Below are 27,948 nucleotides of genomic sequence, written 5' to 3' on the forward strand. Positions count from 1 at the left end.
TGGTCTTTGCTGTCAAAAGATGCAGATAAATTACTTCGGTTTACTGTACTTTTGAACAGAATCATTAGTGTGTTTTCTATATCAAACATTTGTTCTTTGGTCATTTTCATCCTTGATGTTGTCCTTGCATATTTTCTTTTAAGTAACATCGTTTTTTTTGTGTATTGTATACATATATATTCTTTTTTGTACAAGGTCATCACAAAAATCCATCCGCACGAAAATAAATAACGACTCCAGATGAAATACTTGTACTATTGCTCATAAACACAAGCAAAGTCGCTTCCGTCCTAAGGCAACTGGGCTTTGAGATCTCTCGAGCAGCTTGGGAAAAAGCCTTTGAACATGAACTACGTCCTATCTGAGTACTTGACAAAATACGGACAGGCCGAGCTCGTCTCCGTCGGCCGTCTTCTGTCCCCAGTGTGTTCGCACCGTGCTTCGGTGCTCATCGCGGAGCTGACCACTCAGTCTCTCTGCAGTCTCTGTCTTGTCAGTGCAGTGGGAGCCACGCTGCGGTCGGCCGGCCTGTCGTTAACTGCCCGGAGGGCCGCTTGTTAGGAAGTAAGTGGTCATCTCCCCTTTCCCCTTCACCTTGACAACACCTCGACAGTCCAGTTGGTATCCGTTGTTGACCAGTACATGGTATAAGTCTGTGGTCACCTAAGAGAGGACACAGACATTTGACACCCAGAATGTGAGACACAAAACTCTTCCCAAGAGAAACACTGTTAGTCCCAGTTTCACATCAAATAATCTGCCTCATGTGACTGCGATGATCAGATGTAGATAAAAGGTTTAAAAAGTAATACCTTTTTTTATGGCATAAGAAACAAATAGATCTACTTATCTATTAGTGCTGAAAACAATTGTTGATCGACAGGAAATTAATCAACTTTTTTATTTTTCAATTATCTTTGTTCTAAACAATCCACAGAAATATTGACAGTCAAAATAAGAATTAGTTGCAGCCCTTTTATTTGTATACTGTGTATTATAAAAGGCAATTGTATTTGCAGTAGGGAATACTCTTCAACAGATGGCAGCATTGCTACGAGTGTAATCTTTAGCAGCCAAATTATGGATTTGATTTGGGGCAAAAAACAACTCACGACAGCTCTTTGCTAAACTGGTGTTCTTCCCATATTTCTAAAATAGTGTAAACATCAACTATATATCGATGAATTAGAGATAATACATAACTCACCTAACCTGACTGACAGTGCTCATCTGAGGAACTTGCAATGGCTGTTTTGAGTTCTCTCTCTAAGACTTGAAGAATAGAATAATGCTCTCCTCCAGAAGGACATTATAGCACTATTTCTTCTAGAGAACAGCATGTCCAGTTCTGACAGGGATTCTTGCTCAAGGGCACTTCTGCAGAACAGATGTCTGAACTTAATTTCTTAAGCTGAAGAACTGGAAACTGATTATATATGTATAACTGGTATATTCTATGAAACCTTTATATGGAATATAATATAATAATGTATCATATAATCAAATGATTTTTTCTCTTGCATATACCACAAACAATGCTTTCAAATGTACATGCTTAAGAGTGACAAACATCTCTTGATTTGAGGAAAGATGTCTGCAGACTGGACCTTTTTTTAATTCGGTAGTAAACATAACTGACATACACTTTCATGTTGAATGAATAATGACAACAGCATGATGACTAATTTTATCAGTAACTGGATTGGTATTCTGCATTGGTTGATTCACTTAACAATAATTGCAAAATGCTCATTGTGAACATAAAGTCACAAACTGCTGAGGTCGTGCTGAGAGGAGTTGGGGTGGAGTACCTGGATGCAGTCTGGTACTCCTGTGCTGTCCATCCGGCTGGCCACATTGACTGTGTTCCCCCAGATATCATACTGGGGTTTCCTGGCTCCAATCACCCCTGCGACCACCGGCCCCATGTTCAACCCTGAGAACAAATCACCTGGCCATGTTACATCATGCTAATTACACCATATTAACTCAATTATTAAGCTGTTTCTAAGGAAGTAGATAACTGATGTTCTCTTTTGCCCAAGAAAGTGATTTTTTTAAACAAATGCCAAATGCCAAAGAAGCCCAATTATTGCTTCCTTCCAGGCTTACCTATCTTCATCTGGAAGTTGTTGAAGGAGTGCTCGTTGATGTATTTCATCTGCTCCCTCAGCCTCATGGCGTAGTCGGCCAAAGCCAGGATGTGTGAACGTCCCTTTTTGTCATAGGTGGAGTCGTTGAGGCCAGAGGCTGCCATGTAGGTGGAGCCGATGGTCTTGATTTTCTCCAGCTGACGAAACTTGTCCTCACTGATAATCTAGAGACAAAGAACACAAACTTGTTATAGTGGCAGAACAATACAGACAACCAGGAATAGGCGATAAAGCGGCACAAAAAACTGAACATATTCAATAAAAGTTTTCTACACTAATTCATTTTGCAATCATCTTTGCATCTCTTTTATACTTTCGTCTCTTCTCACCTCGTCAAAGTCGGCGATGATCTCATTGAGCAGCCTGAGACACTCCACTCCCTCGTTGTTCGCCTCCAGCTCCACGTAAAACTCAGAGAAGTTGCTGATGGAGGCAAACATGACAGCAACGCACTCACATGACTGGTAGTACAACTCGTCATTCCGACGCTCCCGTGCAAGAAAGTGGGCGGCTACATCCTTGGGCAGGATGTTGTGGAGCAGGCGCCGGTTGTACGCTTGCAGCTCCTCCATCTCCTCCTTCTCTTCAGTGGCCTGGAGAGGGACGGGAAGAGATATGGTTGCTTAGTCTCATTGCCATGTGACTGGATTTCTGAAGTAGTCATAAGCTGCTAATGCCTTTATCATGCAAGATAGTTTGACATGTCATAGTAGTAAAAGCACAAAACACAAAATTAAGGATGACTGGATTCCATTTAAGTGCTTCAGTTCCAGGGTCCTGGCATTGTGCATGCTGGCTCAGTCTCACAGTCCTGACTTACTCGGACACTTGAATAGAACTGAGCCATTGTTCATGTTATTACCAACCCTGTACTTTTCCTACGATGACAAGTCAAAATGTCTGCCCTGAAAAAGGCCTTTTGGTGAGTTTGAAAAGAAGTAGCTTCAGTTTTCTTTCTGTGATGCACATTGACATTTAATTAAACTTAGTTTTAAATTTAAATGTAATTTACCTGGAGCTTCCAGAGGAAGTCAAGGCGTGCGGTGGACTCCACCTGCTGGCCATGCAAGTAAAGAGCCAGAACAAATACCGTCAGGATAACAGGGGTCATGACCTTTAAGGATACCTTGCTCACGCTCTCCAGGCTGAGGAGAAAAAGAGGGGTTGACAAGAGACATGAACGAGTGTCTTGAATTGGATGTATGAAAACCTATACTAAATATATATATACTAAAACATTCATCAAATGAAAGCTACTCACCACTGTTCTGCAGTTTCATTGAAACTAGGCCTAGGAAAGACAACAGAAAGTCATGTCTACGAAGCATCTTAGTCACTGAAATTATACAGTACGAAATAAGAAGAATACAACTTACTGTTCTAGAGAATCATTAACAGGTGATAATTGCCTGAGGAAAAAAATGTAGAACATATTCAAAAATAGGAATAGAGCCCAACTGGTACATGAGAAAGTAGGTCTTTTACAATCTCAACCTTATTGTATCAAAGTAGGCCATGTCCAAACTAAACCACAGTATTGTGACCCAGGAGCTGAACTATTCACTTTGAAAATTGGGAAAGAGTGAGTGTACCGTAAGTGGTTGTATATGTGTGTGTTCCTAGCAGGGGACTCACAGGGTGCTGGCAATGACCAGCAGGTCTGCGTTATCAAACAAGGCCACCTGAGGCCACTCCACCAGCAGGAGGAAAGTGAATTGGATGAGCAGCATCAGAGCCAGCTTCCCTATGCTGCTGATGTGAAGGAACACGGAGCAGGCCAGCAGGGTCAGCAGTACACTGTAGCTGAAATACTGCAGCAGAGAGGAGACAGCCAGGGAAGAAGAGGAAGGTTAGGTGAATATTCAAACATACTTTTCCTGCAAAACATTTTTTATGGGACTGACCTCTGGGAAATGGCAGGGCATGACCTGGCTCGAACACAGAGTCAAACCGTCCTCTGCTGCCCTGGTCAGGTTGTGCAGCAGGCAGAGAGTTACCGATGTGTTCAGCTCGTTGGCCACACAGTCCTCCAGGTCCTCTCTGCTGCAGGTAAACTGTCAGGAAAGGACAACACAGTCTGTCATTTAACTGTCAGAAAGCACAAGTGAAACAGCAATCATTACACATGTAATGCTGAAAACAGAAAGACACAATTATAAAACATTTCAATATTCTATTTTGTCCCTATTGAATGGAAATAGAGCCCAACTGGTACTGGGTTTATAAGGGCAATGGCAACATCAACATTTGAGAGTGTAAAGACAATTTATCTGCACATCTTTAATCTTCCAATTATATGAACAGCCCAAGACCTATCATTAGTCAGTAAACACAGTAATCAGACGGTGTTCATTCGAGAAATATTCATAATTTCTGGCCATTTTAAATGTTTTGACATAGAATATCAAATGTCCCCAATTTAGCGTAAAAAATATTTCTGCACCATACGGAAGGTATACATATAATATAACGTAAACATTAAACTGGTTGTATCCTACGCAAACACAAAACACAATGCTAAATAGATCTACATAATGCTGGTAAACATGGAAAAAAAGGTTGATGGTTAAGAATAGGCTTATTTCTAGTACCATCTGTCACGGTGACTAATTATAGCTCCCCCCTTCAGGCAAACTGGTCTAATTTTAAAAATGCCAGCATGGTGCAGAATCTCGGAGACCTTTTGAAAATCTGAGATGAAGTGATTAACGGAAGGACAGGCAAATGGAAGTGAGACAGATTCATAGCCCCTTCCCTGATGTACTCGTGGGGGACACCTTGAAACAACAAGTCACAACTGCTTCATGAAACAAAATTACAAAATGAAGAGCTGTGGTCCCTACCATGTTAGCGAAGGAGGAAATGAAGAGGAGGAGGATGGTGAAGACGCCCACAAGTGTGCTGTTTGCACGAGACTGGACTATTTTCTTGGTTACAGTCTGCAAGGCAGCTGGGAAGAGCTTGAATACAGACAGCAAGGAGAAGATCAGATAAGAGAGAGTTAATATCATTAGTGATGCTGGCTGAAGATATATGATAATGACTTTTATCTGAAGACATCTGCTTGAGAAATCATATAGAGGAGATGGCCTTTGTTTCTCACTTTGATGCAGGAGTAGATGGCACAGATGAAGAGGATGTTGGTGAGGATGATGAAGATGCTGATGTAAAGACCAAGCATAAGTGTTGTTCTGTGGAAGAGAAGAAAACAGGCTCATTAGGATGTAAAACCCTCATTAACTCCTCATAAACTAATCAAGAGCACATTTCCTGTCCACAATGCAGTATAACTGAGAAAGGCAACTTATCAGAAAGAGCTACTTACTTTGGGAAAATTATAATCTGAATGAAACAAATGCAACAGAAAACAAGGAGTGTGCAGGCCACATATCCCCCAAAACGATCATCAACCTTTTTGGAGTACTGAAAACAAAAAATCAATGAGAAATAAGTTTCCTTGTAGCTCAATTATAACAGAGGAATATATCAATTCAGTTAATTTGACAAGGAATTTTTGTGAGTTTTGAACCAACTCTAATCAAATAGCAACCTTTTTCTCGAGTTCGGCAGTCTGAAAGGTGAGGAGGAACTTCTTAACATGATCCTTCCTCAGCTGGTCGATGCTGCGAGCGTCGATGGCCCGACCAAGAAACTCATCCACCTCATCCTCAGGGTTCAGGGCCTCCTGAGCGCAGCGGCTATGAGGTACATAGAACAATAGGTCACTGTGTGTGTTTGTGTCTGTGTATGAGTTGGCCTATGCTGTGACAGGCACGATGAATCTGAGCTAATATGGTATTAGTGCTGGGTTGGATCTGACTGTATAAAACCAACAGTGGGCTCTAAAGTTAGGCCGCTACAGTGACAGTCTGCCAGTCAACCGCTGATAACGAAAGCTCCCCTAATAACAAAAACTAGAGCCAAACACTCACTTGTCTTTGCTGGATGCTTCATCAATGCCCTGAGAAAAACAAAACAAAGAGTGAAAATGTGACTAAAGAGCAGAACATGTGCAGGAAGGAGAGAGATTATCGTGTAGCCACAGTACAAGTGAAAAATAGACAGAGAGACGCAGACATCTGCACAGCTAATCCCTGAGAGCCAGACTGATGTTTTAATTAATGCTCGGAGGCTTCAAATTACACCCTCTTTGCCCCTAGGGCTCAAAATCTCTGAGATGGAGAGGACAAAAGGAGGAGGAGAGGGGGGAAAAGTAAGAAGGACAAGGAAATTAGACTTTTTGCGTAAAGAGAGGGAGGTTATGAAAGAGAAATATCTGCAGCTGCAGCCTCATCAGATTCAGTAGTATATGATGGTCTGAGAATCCCTGGGAGCCCTGTTGTTACTCCTGTTTGTTTGGCGGGAACAGATCAATACTTCTTTGCACATTCCTATTATCTCCTTTGGGGTTCTTCATTTATACAGTTCAGTACACATTCGTCACCTTCAGGCACTCAAATTCTGTATTTAGAGTATTTTGACTCTACAGCCATGTTGTTGGCTACATGTAAAGCACATTGAGGTTTTTTGTGATGAAATGCGTTCTGTCGATAAAGTTGTTCTGCCTTGCCTTACACTTACGATCAGTTACTAACAACAATAGTGCTAACATGCTGATGCCTACAGGTATAATGTTAACCATGTTCATCGTCTTAGTTTAGTGTTATGCTAACATTTGCTAATTAGTCTGTAAGTAAATCGGAAATAATGTGTCCCTAAGAAGATGTAGGAAGAGTTACAAAACACAGAAGAGATACATGCATTTACATAAAAAATCAACATTTACATTATAAATCCAAAGTATTGGACAGGCTAAGATGTTGACCATATTTGGTGCTGGAGGGGGACACGAATGTCGTCAACCTAACAGATACTGCCATCCTTAGAGCTATACGTAACAACATTTTCAAGATTTTATTTTTCCGTTTTCAGATATTTTTGTATGAAGTTTATATTGCTGGACCTCAGCCCTAACAACAGGCCTGTGAGACCTTTGAAGGACAGTATACGAGAAACATCTAATATTAACATAATGATGACATAATTAGAAAGGATATTTATGATTTGACTTCAGAGAGTGGAAAGGATGACATAAGAAATCAGATATAGACAAGAAGAACAGGTGCCATGTCCTCAGCTCCCTTAGTGTATCTCACCATCTGCCTGAAGACTTTGGAATCCTTGGTTCTGGAGTAGGATCTGTCAGGCACCCAGCGTGGCAACAATCCGTCGATAGAATTTGCACGTGCCCGCTGCATCTTGGCCATCAAGGCTTTCTCCTCTTTCTGGAAGTGAAGAAAGCTCACCATGGTAAAGGCTTTGACAAACTTGAACTTCTATGCTAGGTGATAAGCCATTATATTGTTTGTGTGAAATATGGCACTAGTGTGAAGTTCTGAGGAAGTCAAGCAGGTAATCAAGAACGTACGTGTGTGTGTGTGTGTGTGTGTGTGTGTGTGTGTGTGTGTGTGTGAGAGAGAGAGGGAGAGTGAGAGTGAGTGTGTACTAACCCTCTTCTGGCTGCAGCCCAGAACCAAGAAGGTTTCAATGTTGTTCTCCTTCACGTAAGCATTCCTCTCTCCTCCAAATCCAGGCTCCACCTCGTAGTCCTCGTTCAGATACTGTAGTGTGGCTTTTGTGATGTGGATCCGCCTACACGCACACACAAACACAAACACAAACACACACACACACACACGCATGCACACTCAGTGTGTAAGAAATAAAACAGGCTATGGGACAATATGTCACTGCCGTAGCAGGTGGAGTAGGAGGGACTTACCCTGCCTTTCCCCCGGCCTCCATTTGGTTAGCAAGCGTCACATCGTTGGACCAGACGTCAAACTGCCACTTGCGCAGGCCCAGCACCCCACAGTGAACACGCCCACTGTGGATGCCCACCCGCATGTTCACATTAACACCCGTCACCTCTCTCACTAGCCTGCAGAGACACACACACACACACACACACACACACACACACACACACACACACACACACACACACACACACACACACACACACTATTGTAAAAGAAAATAGTGTCACCTTCAGGGTTCACAGCGTCTCTTCTGTTCTCCCATGTGACATAAACAAAGCAAGAAATCTCAACTTAACCTTCACTGGAGTATTACTACATGAATGTAAGGGTGTGTGTGTGGTCATTTTGAGTGTGTGCATCTGTGTGTGTTTGACTCACGAGATGGCCTCAATCATGTCTACTCCCATCTCCACACAGCAGTGGGCATGGTCAGCCCGGGGCTCAGGCAGCCCTGACACACAGTAGTAACAGTCCCCCAGGATTTTTATGCGCAGACAGTGGTTCTCCTGTGCAGCCAAGACACACCCATACAATATTAGGCCTTTAGTTACAGCTAATATAGAGCATGCGCATGCCAAACATAAAGCTTTGTATACATCATTTAGATGATTTAGCAGTCTTAGCTTTTCTTATTGATGTTTTACACCATACTAAAGCAACTCCTCCCCCCTTAGTACATCATGGTGGCTTTGTCATAGCGAATGCAACAGACTGTACGGTTACATAAGCAACTGTGGCTCCAAAGTTCTGCTGCGAAAATGGCGGCGGCAGGTTGTCAGCGCTCACCGAGGCCAGCTTGTCAAAGCGGGCGAACAGCTCGTTCAGCGTCATGACCAGCTCCTGGGCCGTGCATTGGGAGGCCAGGCTAGTGAAGCCCTCGATGTCTGCAAACAGTATGCTGCAAGGGAGGTGATGGAGGTAGGTAGATAGGGAGAGGTTGAGGGTCACCAAAATACACAGAGAGGAAAAGAAAGACAAAGGAGACAGAGAATGAGATCAATCAATAAAGTATAGAGGTAGCATGGTCTAGCGCCTTCCTCACTCGTTACTGTCCAGCTGCCATGTAAGCAGGGGAGGGAGAGAGGCAGACAATTGTTTTAGCTCTGGCTCTCATCATCTAGGCCAATGTAGGTCACTTTCCTCCAGCCCGTCCCTCTGAGAGCACCACCCCTCGTCCCCCTGTCTGCATGCCTTTCATTGCTAACTTTTGATAGTAATGAAAAGCGAGGAAAATAACAACACCAACAGTTGGCGCTGTTGGACCTGTGAGGTCATCCACTCAGGGAGAACTGGACCTTAATTACAGCAGTCTTGAGCCTACCTGGATCTCGCACCCTGACCAAGGCTGTGAGCCACAAAATATAATCTTTAAAAGGTCGGTTCACACAAATTACACAACACGCAAACATATTTTATCACTTATACCGAGTGCTATCTAGCCATAGAGTGGCTGTTGTTATTGTTTTTTTAGTGATCCATGTTTTAAGAGATTAAAACAGTCTCCACTTGAACTACTTTCTACTGAAAGAATAGTCCCAAAGAATACTGAATGCGTGATCAGTGGATTATACACAGTGAATCGTTTTGGAGAAACACATTGTATTGCCGATGCTGTGATTTTTCAATTATGTGAGCACCATTAACAAGTAATCGATTCACCTCCATTGTACTGGGTGAGAATGAAACCAGACAAATAGAAAATAACATTTTCTGAATGGTCAGATTTTACGAGGAGTAAAGTGCGCTTTTTTTCTGAAGTTTGGGTTAATTGACCCTTTGTAGGCCAAATTGGAATTTCTTTTAACAATTAAAATGACAGGTAAAGTCACACCCTTAATAAACCCGTTTAACTTTTAGATAATACATTGATAAGCATTTGGAGGATATATGGACCAACTATAATATATACCAATTATAGGAAAGCATTAGTGATGTCAAGAACAGGATCGGAAAACATTAATGTTGTTGTCTGGTGTTGAAGCTTTTACAAAATTACCTGTGCATTACTTTGGTACAAAGACTGTAGGTTATAAACTTCAAAAATTGATTGCTCTTGTACATTTACACCTTATTAGAGCAGCAGTGTTGCAACAGATTATTCCATTACGTGCATCACCTGCTCCTATTTGGGTAACCTCTACAGGAGATGGCTGCTGCAGCCTCCTGTCATTGTCCCCTATACCACCATCCCCACCACAACATGAACAGCAGCAGCTGGGCTCAACGCTGGGCTAATAGATGGAGAGTTTCAATCACCTGTTTAGTATTAAGTTATTCCCACTCGGGAGGGGAAATCCAGTGGCGAAGGCTGAGACAGGGGCCAGCAAACTTGAGGTCTGCCTCCTATCATTTGCTACAGAAAGCACAGCAGTGTGCCTAAGTCAATGTCGTTACTGCAGCCGGTGCTGTCAGTGTCGATAAACAACAACATGCATAATACATGCTGTCAGGGAAATAGCTGTTGGAGTGACTCTGTAACTGACACATCAGTCAGCAGAGTGAGGTCAAAGCCACTGATGCTAGCAGTGACAGCAAAGAAGACAAGCTCTCCGACATCTTGAGGGTGTGTTAGAGCACTTTTGTGTGTGGAAGCTTGGATGTGTATGTATCTGTATTTACCTAACATTGTCGTGTTTCTGGATGTAGATCTTGTGGAACATCATATCTTCCTTCTTGGCATTGATATCAGCCTTCATCTCCATGGCAACGTGCCTTGGCAGCACTGACAGCAGTAGGCGCTCCTGAGAGAGAATGAGAGAGAGAGAGAGAGAGAGAGAGAGAGAGAGAAAATAGACAGAGAGAGAGAGAGAATAGACAGAGAGAGAGAAATTAAAAAGAGAATGACAGAGAGAGAGAGCCCATTCATTTTCATCAGTTTCTACTGTTAAGAGTGCTCAATGAGTCACCCTGCCTCGTTGGCATCTGCGTGGGAACGTGTTAGTTAAACAGCGAGGAGTGTAGATACGTGTTATACTTTTGAGCATATTGTTGACCTCAAAAGCGGAGACATGAAAAAAATTAGACTGGAAAATGGAGACACCCATTTGTTGCTCTTTTTCATTCGTGCATGTGTTTAGTTTTCCTGCAGCACACGGGTAAGACTGCCTCCCTCACTTATTTGCTTAGACATGAATCTGTGCGTGTGTGTGTGTGTGTGTGTGTGCGCGCTTGTGTGTGTACATATGTGTACCTGCTGCTGGTTTTCCCTCTGCAGGTGCAGTCTCGCCTGGATGTAACCTCTCGTCTCCTGGAAGGCTTGTCTCTGAGAGACCTCAGCAGGGTAGTGGGTACAGATCCCGATCATGTTAGTGCACAGGAAAATCAGCACATTGGCACTGATCTGATAACACACACAAAACATGACAGAGCGTGAAATGCATGCACACATCACAGGAATACAGTGAACTCTGCCTGACCTGGGAGAGGTCAATAAATTAAATTGATAACACTCTGTGTCATAAAATTTACTGCAAGGAGAAGAATTCCTCAAACGTCTGAGGGGCCATTAGATGTGATCTGGTTAGATATCATGTGGGTGGCCTCACAGTTTCTCTGCAAGAGGACATTCTGTTCACGTTGAATGGCAGATAGGAAGCCCAGAGGGTTCAATGTGACGCATGCCTCGGGACACGCGACATGTGTCACTCCAGCTTTTGTTCTACTTGAGCAGAAAGTTGATATTGTCTTTAATTGTGTGTATATGTAATCCATGCAAAAGGGGAAAAGGCCGATTTTTTCAGCATGTCAAAATATTACGTGATTTGAGACTTTAAAGTATAACGTAAAGCCGTGAGGGAGAGACATTTTCGGATGTACTTTAGAAAGATAATAGTGAGAAACGGAAGCAACCGATAATGCAACTTTCTTGTGTGTGCCCAGTGCAGCGAGATTTGTTGAAAAACTGTTAAACAGCATTATCTGTGGCTTAAGTAAATGAAGTTTAGATATAGTATACTTGGTGGGGTCATCAACCTTAAAAACGTTCCTCTGTGGCATTCTGTGTCTCTGTTTGTCTGTTAATGATTTCTCTTTTCATTAGTCCACAGCCAAGACTGGACATCAGCACGTACACACACACACACACACACACACACACACACACACACACACACACACACACACACACACACACACACACACACACACACACACACACACACACACACACACACACACACACACACACACACACACATCCTCTCCATGTTCAGAAACACACTCCAGCCTGGGAAAGTCACTTGACCCATGACCAGAGCACAGAGTGCTTTCTCTGAAGATGATATCATCAATAATGAGAAAAAGACATGCAGGCAAAGCACACACATAAAGGATCATTTTAATCACTCTTAATAACATCATGTATCCTCAACTGGAGGATATGAAAAATGTCATCCCCAGTACCAGCACTTCTGAGCCATGGCTGGTATGTTGCCAAACCAGATTGTGTTTGTGTGCGTGTTTATGAGAAAGACGGAGATGGAGAACTGCAGATATGATGATGATTATCAGTATACATACACTGCATATTTTCATGTGTCTTTGGCCTTTTCAAAAAGAAAATAACCACTACCCTAGCATCTATACGTTGACTAAGACGCAGATAGACTAAAACAAACGTGTAGAGTGATGGTAGGCTTTGCTCTGTGGTCGCGAGATGAGGTTTACACTAAATACACAAGAACTGTCTCTTTGTTGTCACAACAAGACAGACAATCTAACAACCGACTCCTGAAACGCAACACCGTTTCCACAGCACAGCGGCAAGGCAAATTCCACTGTTTATTGGAAAAGCAAGTCGTTGGTAGCTTCCTATTCCGTCTGAAAACAAATGGTCAAACTAGAGTAGAAGCACAGCGGTAAGCAAAAATAAACACACTGAGGGTTTGCAGGTGCAAAAGCAAACATGCTTTTGATGTATTACGTAAATAGCAATCCCTGATGTAGCTGATGCAGGCAGAGAGCAACAACATTATTCAAGAACTAACAACAGAGCATCCAAAATGTAGCCTCATTTTTTATTGCTGAGGGATATAGATGCATTCAAGTTCCTTCAAATAGGTTTTTAGGAAGGACCAATAAGCACTTTTTTCTGATCTCCTTGATGCAGGATGACAGAGAATGGTTGATGCCAACTGTCAGTCAACTTTCAAAGATTCAGATCAAAGCCGTCGGGAGGTGTGAGACACCTCATCATCATCATCAGGTCGTTAAAGATCAGGTGTGTGGACCTACAAAGAATATCCACTCTTGATCTCCCCATGGCGATTGTTCTTTAAGTGCAACATTGAATTTGTGCCGCTCCGTCACTCAAAGAGCGATTAGCCTGTTGTGTTCATTAATCATTGACAGAGCAAAGTTGACAGAGCAGAGCTCATTGACAGAGCAGAGCTTCCTGATAAGCCCTGACCACCAATGGCGACCTGACACTCCAGTCTTGAAGGGCTCTGGTATAACCTGATCGTATTAATCCCAAACAGATGGCTCTGAACAGAGTGAGCCAGATAACTCAGTTAAGTGGCCTGTCTGAGATACGGGGCCACCTGCAGTTCCCAGGACCGCACTTCTTAGCGATGCACTCAATTTACATGCAGCCAATTCAGCTCCTGAGTGAGCGCGCTCACATTTCAATCCAAGTAAAGACATTCCTGTCAAGTTGATTTTGATAGTTTGGCAATAAACATACCGTGTGCAGTGTTGGAGGTCCCACATTCAGGAGTTTGTGTGTTTTTGTTGAACAGAAAAACATACTAGAGTGCAGCGATAGCATGAATACACATTTATTTACAAACGCGATGCCAGTGCATGAGCAGCATCTATTGAAACCTTGCAAAAGCCCCAAATTATCAGCAGGTATGGTGCGTTCAGGGTGAGCATTATTAGAGCTGAACAACAAGTGACTGACTACATCTTGAATGATAGCTCAATACAACAGCCTGATAGCTTCCAATAAATGCAACTAAAGTGTGTGGAAACAGGATGAACAATGCTTTTGTTAGTGCCAAGTTATGCTTAGTCACCACACGGTCTGCAGATTAGAGGCAGAAGCATTCACAGAGGCTTTTGAATAAATATTGTGCGCGTGCGTGTGTGTGTGTGTGTGTGTGTGTGTGTGTGTGTGTGTGTGTGTGTGTGTGTGTGTGTGTGTGTGTGTGTGGAGGGGGGGCCTTTTGGACTGGCAGCTCTTTGATCCTGAAGCTTGTTGTGTCTGTTGCCACACTTATATCACCAAGGCCTGCAAATCCGACACAGATCGACAGCAGCTCTGACACTTCCCTCTCCCAACAGTAATGTGGTGTAAAGACAGAAGTAGAAGCTTCTCTTCATTAGCACACTGATACTCTCTTTATAACCACTAAGCTGCACTTAAGAGTTTCTTCCACTGATGTCCCCTGACCTTCTTCCTCCAGACTTTTGGCTCTCAAAGACGAGGCTGGCTCGACATTTACTTAAGTAGGAACCTCTTGGCGGTGAAGTTAAAAGAAGTCCAAACATTGGCTTATAAGGTGCGGTGCCCGGCAAGGTGCTTTATAAAGTAAGGCAGATGGATAATATGTTGAAGAACGAATGAAGGAAAGGGATGGAAAGGATTTTGTCTTGGCAAACACACAGAAAATCTATTCTGTCTTTAATAATATCCCATTGGACAATTCCCTCAAGCACAGGCACGCAGAAATGTGCATTTGCACAAATCAAGTTTTCACACCAAGGTCCGTTTATTCAGAGGCAAAACTTATGCCACAACTGATGTGTTGACTTCATCAACTAGGGATGTTTCCATGAATTTTCCGCCTGCGGCATTGTGATAAGTGTCCAAGTGTTGCTTTTACTCTGAAGAAAGTTCAGCTACGGTTGAAACCACAGATAAAACAAATATGTCCCTTTGTGAACAAGCTTTGTTCACGTAATCAATGTTTGGATTTATTCAGGCGTATTTGGCCTACAACGAAAGATAAGTTCTGACATCCCACCTACCCTGAGCTCCACTAAAGCTGAAGTTTAAACTTTAAAAGGCCAGAGTGCTACATCCCATAAGTCAACACACTGGCTCTTGGGACCCGACTGCTGTTGACATGGGGCTACTCGCCACCACATGGCCTTTGATAGACATCTGGAGCTTTTAAAATGTCCTGGGATGAATGTCACATACTGCTGATCATAGCCTGAAAAGATAATATGTGGTACCAGAGAGGTAAAAATAGACAAAGCAACTGTGTTGCACTAGTCCAGATCTAATCAAAGGCTACTGTAATAGGTAATTACTGACACAAGAAAGAAGCCATTCCTTATAAAGATACATGTTGCAGAGGAAAGGGGGTTCTTGTCTTTGCCATTTTGGGTCCCTGCCATCTGGAATCAGAGTTTTGTTTTTTGTCATGGCTCGGGCCAAACCAAAATTGGTCTCAGGCGACCAATGAGGCCACACAGTAATCTTTCTGAAACGCTGAAGCATATTCTGCGAAGCTAAATAGAGCTGGACCCAGGCCGCACATCTGTCAGAAAAACAGATCCCCGAATTAAAACTTGCACATAAACGTTGTCCAACCATGAGGAAAAATATCTCCCAGCGATCCTGGAATTACTGACTTAAACACATTGCAACCAACAGCTCAAACCCACTCCACTTTTCAGATTTGACCAACACATTTTTCTTTTAATCAAAAGATTAGAACGCTCATTTATCCTTCTTGTTCAATATCCCGACCATTAGCTCTTGACTGGCTTGAGTTCCAATGAGGACAATAAGCATCTGGCTGGCCACTTTTCTTCTGACACTGGATCTGAACCTGTAGAGCCTAAAGACAGCCATTAATAAAGATGTAACAGTACAGAGCACTTACTGAGAAAAAGAATGACAAAAAAAAAGGGAACAGCTTTTGGAAAAACAGTTCACAGAAATAACATTTTCTTTGTTGTTGCAGCTACGCTGTCATTGAAGAGCTTAGAAGAGGGCGGCTCCCTAAAACAAAGCAGCACGGTCCTATGAACTCACATTCAGCCGTCTAATGCTTTCTTGTGGCTTACTTCACTTGGCTAAATTATACCACCCTGGGTTTAGGTCTTCCCAGTTTTCCCCAACATTTCTGGTCTCAGTGAACCAGAGGGATAGCCACTAAACTATTTTACATGAAAGGAGTTTGCAACCTCAAGTTGTCAACGCTTATATGTAGGGTTGGGTACCGAGAACACGTCCGGTACCTACCGGACCGAAAAGGAACGCAGATTTCGGTGCTTCCTTCCGGTGCCTGAGCCGATTTAATTTTTTTTACACTACTCTGTAAAGTTGCACGGTATATAGATACTAAAAAGGTAGCGCGGTGCCCGCACGCTAAAAACGATTATTAAAATAGCGCAGATCAGAGTGCACTCGCTGCGGCGCTCTGTCTGCCACACAGAGATCGCTGGAGACATGAGCACGAGCTTTTGAACGTCCATCCTCGGCTTGCTGGAACAAATCTCTCAAGTTGATATTAATGGTGACGTGTAGTCCAGTAAAGCAGCAGTTTGTAGAATCCAACAGTGTCTGAGTTCTGTTGCACCAGTCCAAATCAGGCCACCTGATGCTTGTGTCTGTTCTTTTTTTAAATATATATTGTTTATAGTTTGAAGTTAAAAGGTTTGAAGCTGTAGTTTGAAGTCAAGTATATTTTGTATGTATTTATTTATATTTCTAGTATACTTTAAACAGTTAATATATTGTTCAATTTGAAGAAGAAAAAAATTGCCTTGGCAATAAAAAAGTATCGGTTCAGGCACAAGTTAGGCACCGGTATCGTTTTAAAAGTATCGGTTTTGCACCGGTATCGGAAAAAAAAAAAAACGATACCCATCCCTACCTATACGTGCTTTGTGTGTCCTGCTGCTGCAACTTCAACCAATGTTCACTCTGTTTTCACTTTAGGGCTGCAAATAAAAACAATGTTCACTAATCAATTTAATGTTTTGTTTTGTAAAATGCATCAATTAGTGTAAAATAGTTAATCACAAGGGAAGTCTTAATATCTTTGTTTTCGTTCAATCAACAAGATTTTCAAATGACAAATGTTATACAGTGAGACATAGAAAAGCAGCAAATCCTCACTTTTGAGAAGCTGGAGTCAGAACAATGACACATTCATTATCAGTAAATTTACTGATAGATTGACAACCATTTATATATATGGTAAACGGACTGTACTGGTATAGTGCCTTTCTAGTGTTCCGACCACCGAAAGCGCTTTAACACTACTTGTCATTATTCACTCATTGACCCCCTTCATACACTGATGGCAGGGGGTTGCAAGGTGCCAGCTGCCCACACACTGTAGGCACGTGTCTTGCCCAAGGATACATTGACATGGACTAATGGGGAGGGGTTCGAACCCCCGATCCCTCTGATTGAAGAACAACCCTGCTCTATCACTGAGCTACAGTCGCCCAACATATATGTATGTGTATCTGTGTGTATGTGTATATATAGATAGATAGATATAGTTTAATATAGAAACAGATTATCGTATTACTAGTAAATTAATAAAATAGTGGAAGCAATAGTAGTATGAGTAGGAGCATTAGTAACAGCACCAGCAGGTGTTCACTGTGTCCATGTTTTCTCATTTGAATTATGATACAACAGATAAACTGTACTAATCAACACATATTAGGATTGAACAAACCATTGTTTTGGGGAGATTCAGACTGTGCTGATGAATACACCCGTCTCTGTTTGTCAGTGGTCTGGGCTACTCAGTGGTCCGGGGTCAGTTTGGCTTGACGGACAGAGAGAGGGAGGAAGAGAGGGAGGGAGGGAGGGGAAGAGTGGTGGGGGGGGGGGGAGGAGTAGCCACGACACTCTCCTCCCAGCTGTGTCCTCACTAACCTCACTTCCTGCCCACTCACAACCTTACAGGCACAGCTGCAATTATAGCACGGCGGCTACGTGAACGCAAGATTTGGTTAATTAGCCTAACAAATCAACCAGCCCCATTCACTCCTCTGTTGGCTGCTCTCACTGATTTGAACTGTGTGAGGGAGTCCAGACCTTGAAATGTGTGACTGTCAGCTTAACATGCAGGAATTCCCATTTCAGCTGGTATTGCCTCCATCTCCTTTAAAGCACAATGCACAACATAAACCCAAGGCCACCATTTGGCTTTGATAGAGACGATGTAACAGGAAATAAGTCCAAAAAAGGAAAATGTCTGCTGGTACCACATTTGTTCACTAGAGCATGTTTTCTTTTCTTTTAGCCAGATTGTGTTTAAATACTGAGGAACATAATTAAGAGCGGGAGCATTAAGCTACATTGAATGAGAAAGTGTGTGTGGGCCAGATGCCGGAACTCCAATAAAAGCAGAGGGTAGAGGTTTAGTTTCAATGTCCAGTTATATAAGCATCTGCTAACATTCACAACACTGTGTTAACCACTGTCTGTCCCTGTTCTAACTCTTCAACCATACACAATATTGACTTTCACTACCAAAGCATACAGATCAATACAGGTACAAGAACAGCAGGTTTTAGTTTAAACAGCAGAAACGCAACAGCAGTCAAATGCTTCAACTAATGTTTTGGCTCCCGTGAGCTGCTCAGTCGAGGATGAGCTGATGCAAAACTCATGCATGCAACACATCCGCCTGCTGGGCCATCTTCGGAAAAAGTCACATGTGACGTGTGTGAAGCCTGATACATCATCAGCGTTTCATAGAAATAAAAGCACGGGTGTTGAGTTTTAACGCATGGTTTCAAAACTACAAGCTGAACTGCTACTGTATATGTCTGTAAATATGATTCAGGCATATTGAATGCTAAAAGAAAATGAAGAGTCTAGCAGCGCTATGGCTGGTGGTGCTTGAGATCATTCCAAAATAAAGAAATCAGTACCGTCTTTCTGCCACCTTAAATGGAAAGGGCTTTTATTTATTCCGTTTGAGGAGGGAGCATGATACATTACGACACGGAGACTATACGCTTTCTGAGCTTTCCCCACGCTTCATCTGCAGGGTCCTGTAGAAGGCAGAGACAGAGTATAACTTCCTTTAGATTAACCCTGAGTGTGTGGAATTACATCATGAGACCAGGGTCTTGTTATTGTATCTGACGTCATTCACTGAAAATGTGAGTAAGACATGCTGTGAGACACCGCGGCTTTGTGCTTTTAACAGGAACAACTGACAAAATCATTCGGTGAACTGCTCTTTCCATCTAATAAGCTAGTCAGGTGAAAGTCAAAGAGGCTGAGCAGGTTAAAGAGGGTCTAGAATGTCTTTGACAATACAGGCATGGTATCACAGTGGTGTGCATTTCATAGCAGGAAGGTGATTGTACACCGATAGCAAACATGTTTGTTAATTACAGGTTCCCTCCAATAATGTATGCTCACACCACCCCGACATATGTTAAGGCTGTTTTAACGGTGTAACTGTAACTGATAGTGAAATAACAAGACAGTGTGACGCATGATGACCTTTGACAGAGAGCCATTCACCTTCCTGTCAGCAGCACTGGGATAGGGCGCACTAGGCTCAACAGGATCCAGAGTAAAACTGCCCTTAAAAGCCTAAGGGCTTGCATGCCACACAGATGAACATTTAACACCGCTAATGGATTCCTAATATATATCTCTTGGCCGTCCACCATGGCAGTACAGCCTTAAATCCCTGTATTTACTTTTGCAGAGAGACAAATTGTTAGTAAACCATGCGCTGTTATTAGAAGCCTGCACTTCCTCATCCCAGACTTGCACTGCTATTATTAGTCCAGCTATTATTTGCTTTATCATAGGGTGTATTTTAGGAGCAATATTTTGCTTATCGCTAATCTTAATTGCTCCCAAACATGGTGGTGGAAGTTATCTGGGTTTGTATCATTGCCTTTGGTTGAAATACAATAACTGGATGAGTCACACTCTCTCTCTCTCTCTCTCTCTCTCTCTCTCTCTCTCTCTCTCTCTCTCTATCTATCTCTCTCTTTGACAGGGGGTGGGGCTGGGAGGACAGGGGGGATCTATTATTTGAGCCAGTGCATTGTTTGGCACCCACAGCACCTGATGATGAGTTCTCACCATTTGACAGCAGTCAAGTGAGCTTGTCTGAGCCATGCAGCTCACGCAGACAGACACAGATCACACACTCCACTTCTCCTGGCCTGTCTGTGTGCATAATATGTGTACACTGGACACCGGATTCGCTAAATATAAATAGGCCTGGGTATCAAACTTCAATACTTAAAATCTGTCTATAGAATCATGTATTGAAGAGCGTCAAGTAATACATGTTTTACTTATTGTTCGATCAGAAACAGTATATCCTGATCTAAATCAGAAAACATTTAAATATCGTATTTAATCGAATACAGCTAATGTTAGGCTGTATTTAGTTATTTATTATTGATGATGCTTAAGAGATCAAAGAAAGGATTTAGTTTTTATTCCTCAAACTTTTAGTCAAAAAACAATCAGTGCCAAAACTCAGTTATAAAATAATTATACCTAGCCCTGAACATAAGCTACTCTGAACTCTAATACAGTTCACAAAAAATAAGAATTATATATTGTACATCCTGTGTGATAATACTTGAATATATATATATATAGAACATTTTCTTTTAGTTTCAATACCATTTAGTGAGCAGAAAGTAATTGCCTCCAGTACATGTAAGAACTAAGTAATGTACTTTCCAAAAATAACCTCATAAATCATTGCATAAATGGTTAAGGTAGCCTTTGTGTTTGCTTTAAGGTTTTTCCTAGGTAACACCATTGTTCTGGCCTAAATGCATTATGCATGCGTCGGTCATGCCTGTGACATTTCATTGATTGGTATCTTTTTCACCAATGTTAAGCAGAGGGATCAGTATGTTTCCACTAGTCCCACATCCGTTGACCCCATAACAATCTGCGAGAGGAACAGGTTTTTCCCCTAGTGCCAGATCAGCACACAAATACAAAAGTACAGACTTAATGGACCTTAAAGACTTCACTCTGTTCTTGACCTGCCTGTCGATAGCTTACACTTCAGAAGATTACATTTTGGATTTTGGCTATCCAAATATATCATGCTGCGCACTAAAGAACAACTTCAGTTTAATTCCTTGATAATCCATGTGTGACATCTTGCACGAAGGTTGGTTATAAATTGTTAGAATGAAACAATGGCAAAGTAAGTCACATAATCCTCCAACATGTAAGCGTATGGATGCACAGCTGTGGATACTTAACTTCTGGAAATACATATAGCAAAGCAAAACTTTGTTTCCCACAAGAGAGACTGACAAAATAAAAACATGAGGGGCATGTGGTCTCACAGAGAAGCACTCTAAAGGCCAAATAAATCTGTTTTGGAACATTTCATGTGTGTGCGCGCTGGCTTGCCTCATACGTGTCTGACATGAAAGAAAAAAAGTCAGATGCCGTTAATCTGACGGACGTATATTAAGAGTTTTGTATGCCTCCACTAAAGGCTATAAACAAAACCTCATGAAGCTACTGCAACACAGACTGCTGGCTCTGTGCAGTGCCTTCGTATGCTAAAGATTCGATGTGACAACATTAAGTGTTGCTAACAAACAGAAATGTTAGAAAACCAAACACGACCATAAATATTGACGTCACCAATAGAATAATAGGAATTTGGAAGCTTCTTCCAATCAAAAGGCTGCAGGTTGTCAACCAACTGTCAAAACATAGAAAGTATGCAGCTTCCATAACGTCAGCTGTCGGAGAAGCCAGCAGCAGACACTTTAAACCAGATAGAGGGACGAGGCATGCACAATCCTGGGAAGCAGAAGAGAAGACGGGGAAATAATGAGTTGACCCTTCTGTGGACATGTCTTCCACTTCACAGCAATCTAACAAAAAAAAAAAGTAATTATCTAAAAAGAAATTAAGATGGATGAAGTTGTTCAAAAGTAAATGATATATGTACAGAGTAAATTTACTTCATTCACAAAATAAGTATAGTATAGACATAATAGTTTTCATTAAAACTATTAAGTCATTAAAAAAAAGACATGTTTTGACTTATTGACATATTGACATGTGTATATTGAACTCCTAAACAAATATATACTACATACAACTTTATTATACAGAAGCTAAGTATACAGTTGTTGATAAATGGCTTTGAAATTAAACTTGTCGAAACAAGCAAAAAAATCATTCCACCTTTATGAGACTAAGAGTTTACTTCAAGGGGCTTTAGTCAAGACCACTTAGATACAAGTCTGAGCAGCTCAGAGTCCGAGTAAAGACCGAAAGAAAAGTGCCAATTCAGAAAAATTGGATGAAATGAAATATTCTTGCACAATGTTCCAAGTCATTAAAGTTCAATATCTTTCCACCAAAGGTGTGTATTCATGGTGGCCGCTGAGGATATGAGGGTCAGGACTCGAGTGCAGCCCCATAATCCTGTCTGAGTCTCATTCGACTGTAAGATTGAATGAGGTCCCTCTGAACCCTCTTCCTGCAGGATAGTGGAGGCACTTCAAGTGAACAGCAGTGATGTAACTTGCTTCTTCCTGAGAGCAGTTATACGTTCATCTCTCTATAGTTGTCAGAAGAGGCCCTTCAGAGCACAGCGGAGAAACATGGAGATCTATGGAAACAATTCCCAAGAGTAAAGTGAGCTCAATCTGAGGTCGTTGGGAAATAAAAGGCTACTCCATTTGACAGGGATTTTGTGAGAATGGAATTATGACTCAGAAAAAAAATGAGAAAAATGGAAAGAGGGAAGAGCTTTTTTACAGCCAGGTGCGTCAGCCCAGCATTATTTCACACTCTCCATCCGTGGCCATCTCCTTGTCACCACTGTAACCTCCACAACCTCCCCCCCCTGCCTCCCCTGCTTCATCGGGGAGGTCCCTCACAAAGACCCCTTTTGTCCTCGCCATCATCGGTCTCACATCTTCTCAGCGCTGATCCTGCATGAACATCTCCGCAGGGAAAATACAAATAAGGGAAAAACAAGTCCGGGACACAGAATTGGTTGGAGGATGATGAGGTCCCAGAAGAAGAAAAACAGCTTTCCCAGATCAGAGACTCGAGCCATGTGACGACAGAAGCCACAGAGTTTGTGTGAACTGACGTGTTTGATTCAGCGGGTGTGACAGATTGAATGGAGTCTTTCTGTATTCATAAAACTGCAAGAAGCTTAAAGCGAGATACCTGTTGAGACTGAGAGCTGCTCTGATCTTAAGAGTGACCACAAAGAAATCGGCCTGCAATTAATAATCTTCTTCATTTAACATGTCTACATAATATGGCTGCTAACAACATTAAAACAACCCCAAGCAAGCCTGACGTATTTTCCTCAATCTCTATTAAAAGCCCATGAGCCCAAGAGAGAGAGAGAGAACAACTCCTGTCCCGTTATTGATTGTTTAGAGATCTGCAACACACTGCGTTGGGGTTCCAAGCCCACGGGCAGGACAGCAGTCCATCATCATACGACCAATGCAACCAACCAGTGCTGGATTACATAGAGGCAACAGACCAATGTGCCTGTAGTAACCCTGTCTAGTCTGGGACATGGGTACTTAACACAAAAGCTCACTGGACCAGTAGAGTTATGTCAATATTGCCTTATTCAGAGTGCCTCCACATTCATCTGGTTGCTTAATAGCGATGGTTGGTAAAGAAAACCAATCACATGTCTCTCTGGTGTTACAAAGTTCAACTGAGTGGAGTTAGTTTGAGGCTTTGTCTTCAAACCCCTTTTACTTCAAACAGAAAAAAAAACAATGTATTTAAGTTCGTCACATGATTCTTGAATTCTTGTAAGGGTGAAAAGGCCTCTGAAACAGCATGTAGGCCAATATGGGACCAATTCCCCACTGAAAACTGCACAAATTCTTATACTAAAAACGACACAGCTCTTACTGGCAGGTTGACCTATGGCACCAATTAAATGGCAGGAAAATTGTGGGATAAAAATGAAGTGAATAAGGTTAAAAAGGGTTAATCTCCTTCTTCATAGTCATAGTTGTCATACTGGGTAATCAGAGGTTTAACATAAAATAAAAACATGAACAATGTCTCCGCATAGGGTGACAGTGCCAGCATGCACAACACCAGGACCCTGACACTGAGCAGCTACATACATTCATTTTATAATTTAATCTGGTGCCTTTTCTCCTGAGGTATGTCAAAATATCAAAATGTACATGGCCTATTATATCAAAGAACAGGATTGGTTAAAAAATATATTTTCACAGTTTTGATGCTGAAATTATTAATTGATTAATCCATACTAGATGAACAGAAACATGTTCAATAACAAATAAACAAATTGTTGAAGTCGCCTGCCAATGGAACATGCCAAAATCTCTAAAGTATGAAGCTTTACTCCTTTTCTCTGTTCTATAGCAGTGCCTGCTCATAACCAGCCAATTGCTTGACCTCCGTTATTGCTGCTAGCAGCTTTTCTTGAGAACCACTCATTCAAACTACTTCACACTTGACTCTGCGCTTCCAAGGGTCCTGAGCAATAAACCTGCCATGACATAGTAGCATCCTCTAGCAATGGCAGTGTATAAGCGTCATGTGGGTGCAAAAGCTCTCAGAAACATTGACGGAGAGCAAGCTATCCCCAGTTAATACGGGTACCCTCTCAATACACTTCACAGTGTGTGCATAACACACTACTAATAAATATTTCCTGTATATAAGAAGAGCTCGCACTCAATACTGCACTTCTTTAGGTCCGAAGCAATAAATCAGGCAAGTGCGAAGTGGATCGGATGAACAGTTATATACCGTACATACACACATAAACAACACACACATGCATGCGTACATACATATCTTTTCATCTTTGTTAGATTTCAATTTAAAGAGGTTGGTCAAACAATTGGATGCTTGTGATTTTTTTACTCTTTTCTAAAAGATTATGATATCATCATGTTCTCATAAATAAAGTTGAGACATTAATTGTTAACACAAATAATGGTTAGTTGCGGTCCTACAAACGGTTATTTATTACTTGGAGGTTGAGCAGATTCATGAATAGTTGTTGAACCCTGAAGTAAAATATAACAGCAAATCTAACTATCACAAACACACTGAACATTACAAGAAAATCTATGAGAATTTGACAGCACATACCAAAAGAATAAACAGTCAAAACTAATAAGGAAATAAATCCAATGTGTTTGGAACTGATTTATAAATGTCGACTTTGGTATTTATGTATTTTTTCCACAGCCTCCACTACGAAGAAGTAATCATCATGTTTTCCATCAAATTCATTGCACAATCCGAGTATCCCACCCCACCCTGTTTCATTTAACTACAATAGCCTCCTTGTTTTGGGGAATTGCGGCCTGAATGGCACCATGCTACATTGTCATGATATTCCTTCACAATGCAGCTAAACGGGCTCATTCAACCCAGATGACCTTCCACAAACCCCAACAGAGTTGCCAATAGCTGCCCTACAGCACAAAACATAGGCTCATTAAAAATCTCATTTGAAAAACTGCCGAGATCTACATCTACTTTTAGTACAGCACCTTTGACACTGGCAAGTGGTTGAGGAGTCTGTACAATGTTGTCCTATATTGATGGGAAGAGAAAGTAGGGCGTTTCCACTTGTGAATACAGTAACAACATTGTGCTCAATTGTATGGTGATAATAGTGGGCCCTCACTTGCAGCACGAGTCTTAGACATGCGACTTGTTTTCTCATGAATATAAATGTTCTCTTTCATTTTCAGAGACAGCTCTATGTTCAGCAGCAACTACGGGACAAAAAGACACATCAAGAAGGACATTTTCCAAACATGTCTTTTACAACTATTGATTGATTGATTCACACTTGCTCAAGTCTGTCTTAAAAAAATATTCACATGTCCAAATTAACAGAAAATGCTGTTATTGTCTGCTGTTATTGTTCTTCATGTGCATGCAAGCCATGAAGAGACTTTATGTGACTTCAATGTGAAAAATCCAGTCCTCGTTTTTCTAAGAAATGCATTGCGTTCAGCCAAAACTGATAAGAGGCTGCAGCAGTCGAACAAATCAAGTCTATATCTTCCAACGTCTTTTAAGTGTGAAATTGTGATGGGAATTTTGTACTATAAGGACCCTAACTTTGGAAGATTCCCACTTGATTTGTCTAACTCAGATTCCTTAAGCCTCGTATTAACTTTGACTGAATTTTGGAATACATCTTTTCACAAAACTAACACTGTTGTTTTTGTCTCACAACACTTACACTGTTATTGCTTTAAGAAACAGTTAGTATGAACAGGAAACACAATTACAGCAGATTTAACTGCACATTGAGGGTATTTTAGTAAGAAAGACTTGTAAATGTATACCTGTCGTTTGAAGTGTTAAAAGTTTGACTAAAGGTGCATTTGGCTTAGTTATTTAACTACTTTAATCAGTAAATACTTTGTAAACGAAATTTCCAGAAAATGTTTAATATCACTGCCAGGACTTTGACAACTTTTCGTTTTCGTTTATGAAATGTTAGAAATTTCTGAAAAATCACACCACAATTTCCGGGAGAGCCCAAAGTGAAATATTTCTCTTTTTTTCCCCTGGCAGTCCAAAACCCAAAGACATTCAGTTTATAATTAAATGGAACCAAAAAATGCTTTAAAATTAACTTGCATACCTGAAAAACCTTGAAATGTTACTCAAACGATAAATTGGTTGCCAAAATAGTTGCAGATTAATCATGTCAGATCAAATCACTGATGTTGACATCACAAAATAAGAGGAAATGTGTTGTAATAGAATAATATCCATATCGCACACACCTAACACAATCTCCCTCCATAATTAGTTCAGACCTGATCTATTGTTATGTGTTATTCCTGCAGTCACTTACCTGTTTGAAAATGAACTTGTACTCTTGGTTGAGCTGCCAGGCAGTCACTAGGTGTATGGTAGACAGCACAGCTCCACTAACCACAGCAGCTCTCATTCGGACCGGCAGCAGTGTGTAGATGATGTAGATGAAGAAGACCGTCCACCAGATGCCCTCTGAGGCACTAGGGGGGTAAACCATCAGTACCCCAAAAACCTGTACTACAATCAGCACCCCGATCACCAAGTAGCTCACAATCCACATGTAGTCCTGGTGGAAGCCGTTGCGGTTGCACACCACCATCATGGCCAGGAAGAGAGCCATGGCCACAGACAGTACTGAGACGTAGGCCACGTCGGGGATTGTGTGGATGCAGTGGAAGGCCAGCATGACCGCACACACCAGCACCAGCACCCCCATCAGCATTGTCAGGGAGCTCTGGTTGAGTCTGAAGAAGTAGCGCTGGTACAGACGCTCCAGCTTGGCGGACTGAAATGTCTTAGACTGGAAAACCCACATAACCCGCATCCAGCAGTCTGCTGCAGTCAGGGCACTGCAGCCGCCCTCTGCTAGTTCCCCTAATGCGTCCTCCTTCCTGCCCTTCAGCTCCACATCTTCAAAGCCCAGGTCCACAGCTTTTGGACCCAGGGCCCCGCCACCAATCCTCTTCCCATAGTGGTCCTCCTGCCAGCCACAGCGCAAGCCAAAGTTGCCTCCACTAGTGCCTGCTCCGCAACGGTAATGCTGGGGGGACGCATTAGGGAGGTCCAGGTCCTCAGGGTCCCTCAGGCAGCTCATGTAGTGTGGGTTGCACAATGACGAGCTGTCCTTTCTCTTTCTGCCATTGCGCTCTCCCCATGCTGTCTTTCGCTCATCCACTGTTCCTACGAAGAGGCCTCTGGCCCACGACATCCTAAACAAAACATGGGGACATTAAGAGAATATAGACATAGAAAAACATAACAAAGCCATGCCAAATGTGGGGCATTCAATTTGAACATCCTGCATGCAAAACGTCCATGTAAAAGATAATAGCATAGAGAAATGAGAAGCCTCTCACCTGTGTGGGCTTTAATGTGTGTAGCAACACTGCGCTCTCTGGCCGGGCCACTAGTTTATCCCAGCGAGCACGCACCATGAGCTCAGACTGACCCGAGGCATCAGAGGTGTGTCTGTGTTTGA

The 27,948-nt window shown here is 42.0% G+C and overlaps 1 protein-coding gene across 1 annotated transcript; it reads right to left on the reverse strand.

The window, feature by feature from the left end:
• Positions 1–208: 208 nt before the first annotated feature.
• LOC306744055 (adenylate cyclase type 6-like) lies at positions 209–27,913 on the reverse strand. The gene is made up of 23 exons (XM_079226626.1): positions 27,827–27,913; positions 26,788–27,679; positions 11,166–11,315; positions 10,595–10,716; positions 8,762–8,873; positions 8,354–8,481; positions 7,936–8,094; positions 7,664–7,805; positions 7,310–7,438; positions 6,086–6,114; positions 5,704–5,851; positions 5,479–5,576; positions 5,257–5,344; positions 4,997–5,113; positions 4,058–4,207; positions 3,789–3,964; positions 3,530–3,562; positions 3,415–3,444; positions 3,166–3,298; positions 2,483–2,746; positions 2,113–2,317; positions 1,812–1,936; positions 209–663 (listed from the first exon to the last, which is right to left on the reverse strand). The coding sequence occupies exons 2-23, from the start codon at positions 27,676–27,678 to the stop codon at positions 535–537; spliced, it is 3,558 nt and encodes a 1,185-aa protein (XP_079082752.1). The 5' UTR covers position 27,679; positions 27,827–27,913; the 3' UTR covers positions 209–534.
• Positions 27,914–27,948: the final 35 nt, after the last annotated feature.

The sequence above is a fragment of the Taurulus bubalis genome, assembly GCF_910589615.1.
Source record: "Taurulus bubalis genome assembly, chromosome: 11".
NCBI classification, from domain to species: Eukaryota; Metazoa; Chordata; class Actinopteri; order Perciformes; family Cottidae; genus Taurulus; species Taurulus bubalis.

What these genes read in the sequence shown, in the direction of transcription:
- LOC306744055 (XM_079226626.1), bottom strand. Translation starts at nt 27,678, where the DNA reads ATGTCGTGGGCCAGAGGCCTCTTCGTAGGAACAGTGGATGAGCGAAAG. An exon ending in AATGAAACTGCAGAACAGTG is followed by an intron (nt 3,299 to 3,414) that starts GTGAGTAGCTTT and finishes TTTTCTCCTCAG; the next exon opens with CCTGGAGAGCGTGAGCAAGG. An exon ending in ACTTCCTCTGGAAGCTCCAG is followed by an intron (nt 2,747 to 3,165) that starts GTAAATTACATT and finishes GTCCCTCTCCAG; the next exon opens with GCCACTGAAGAGAAGGAGGA.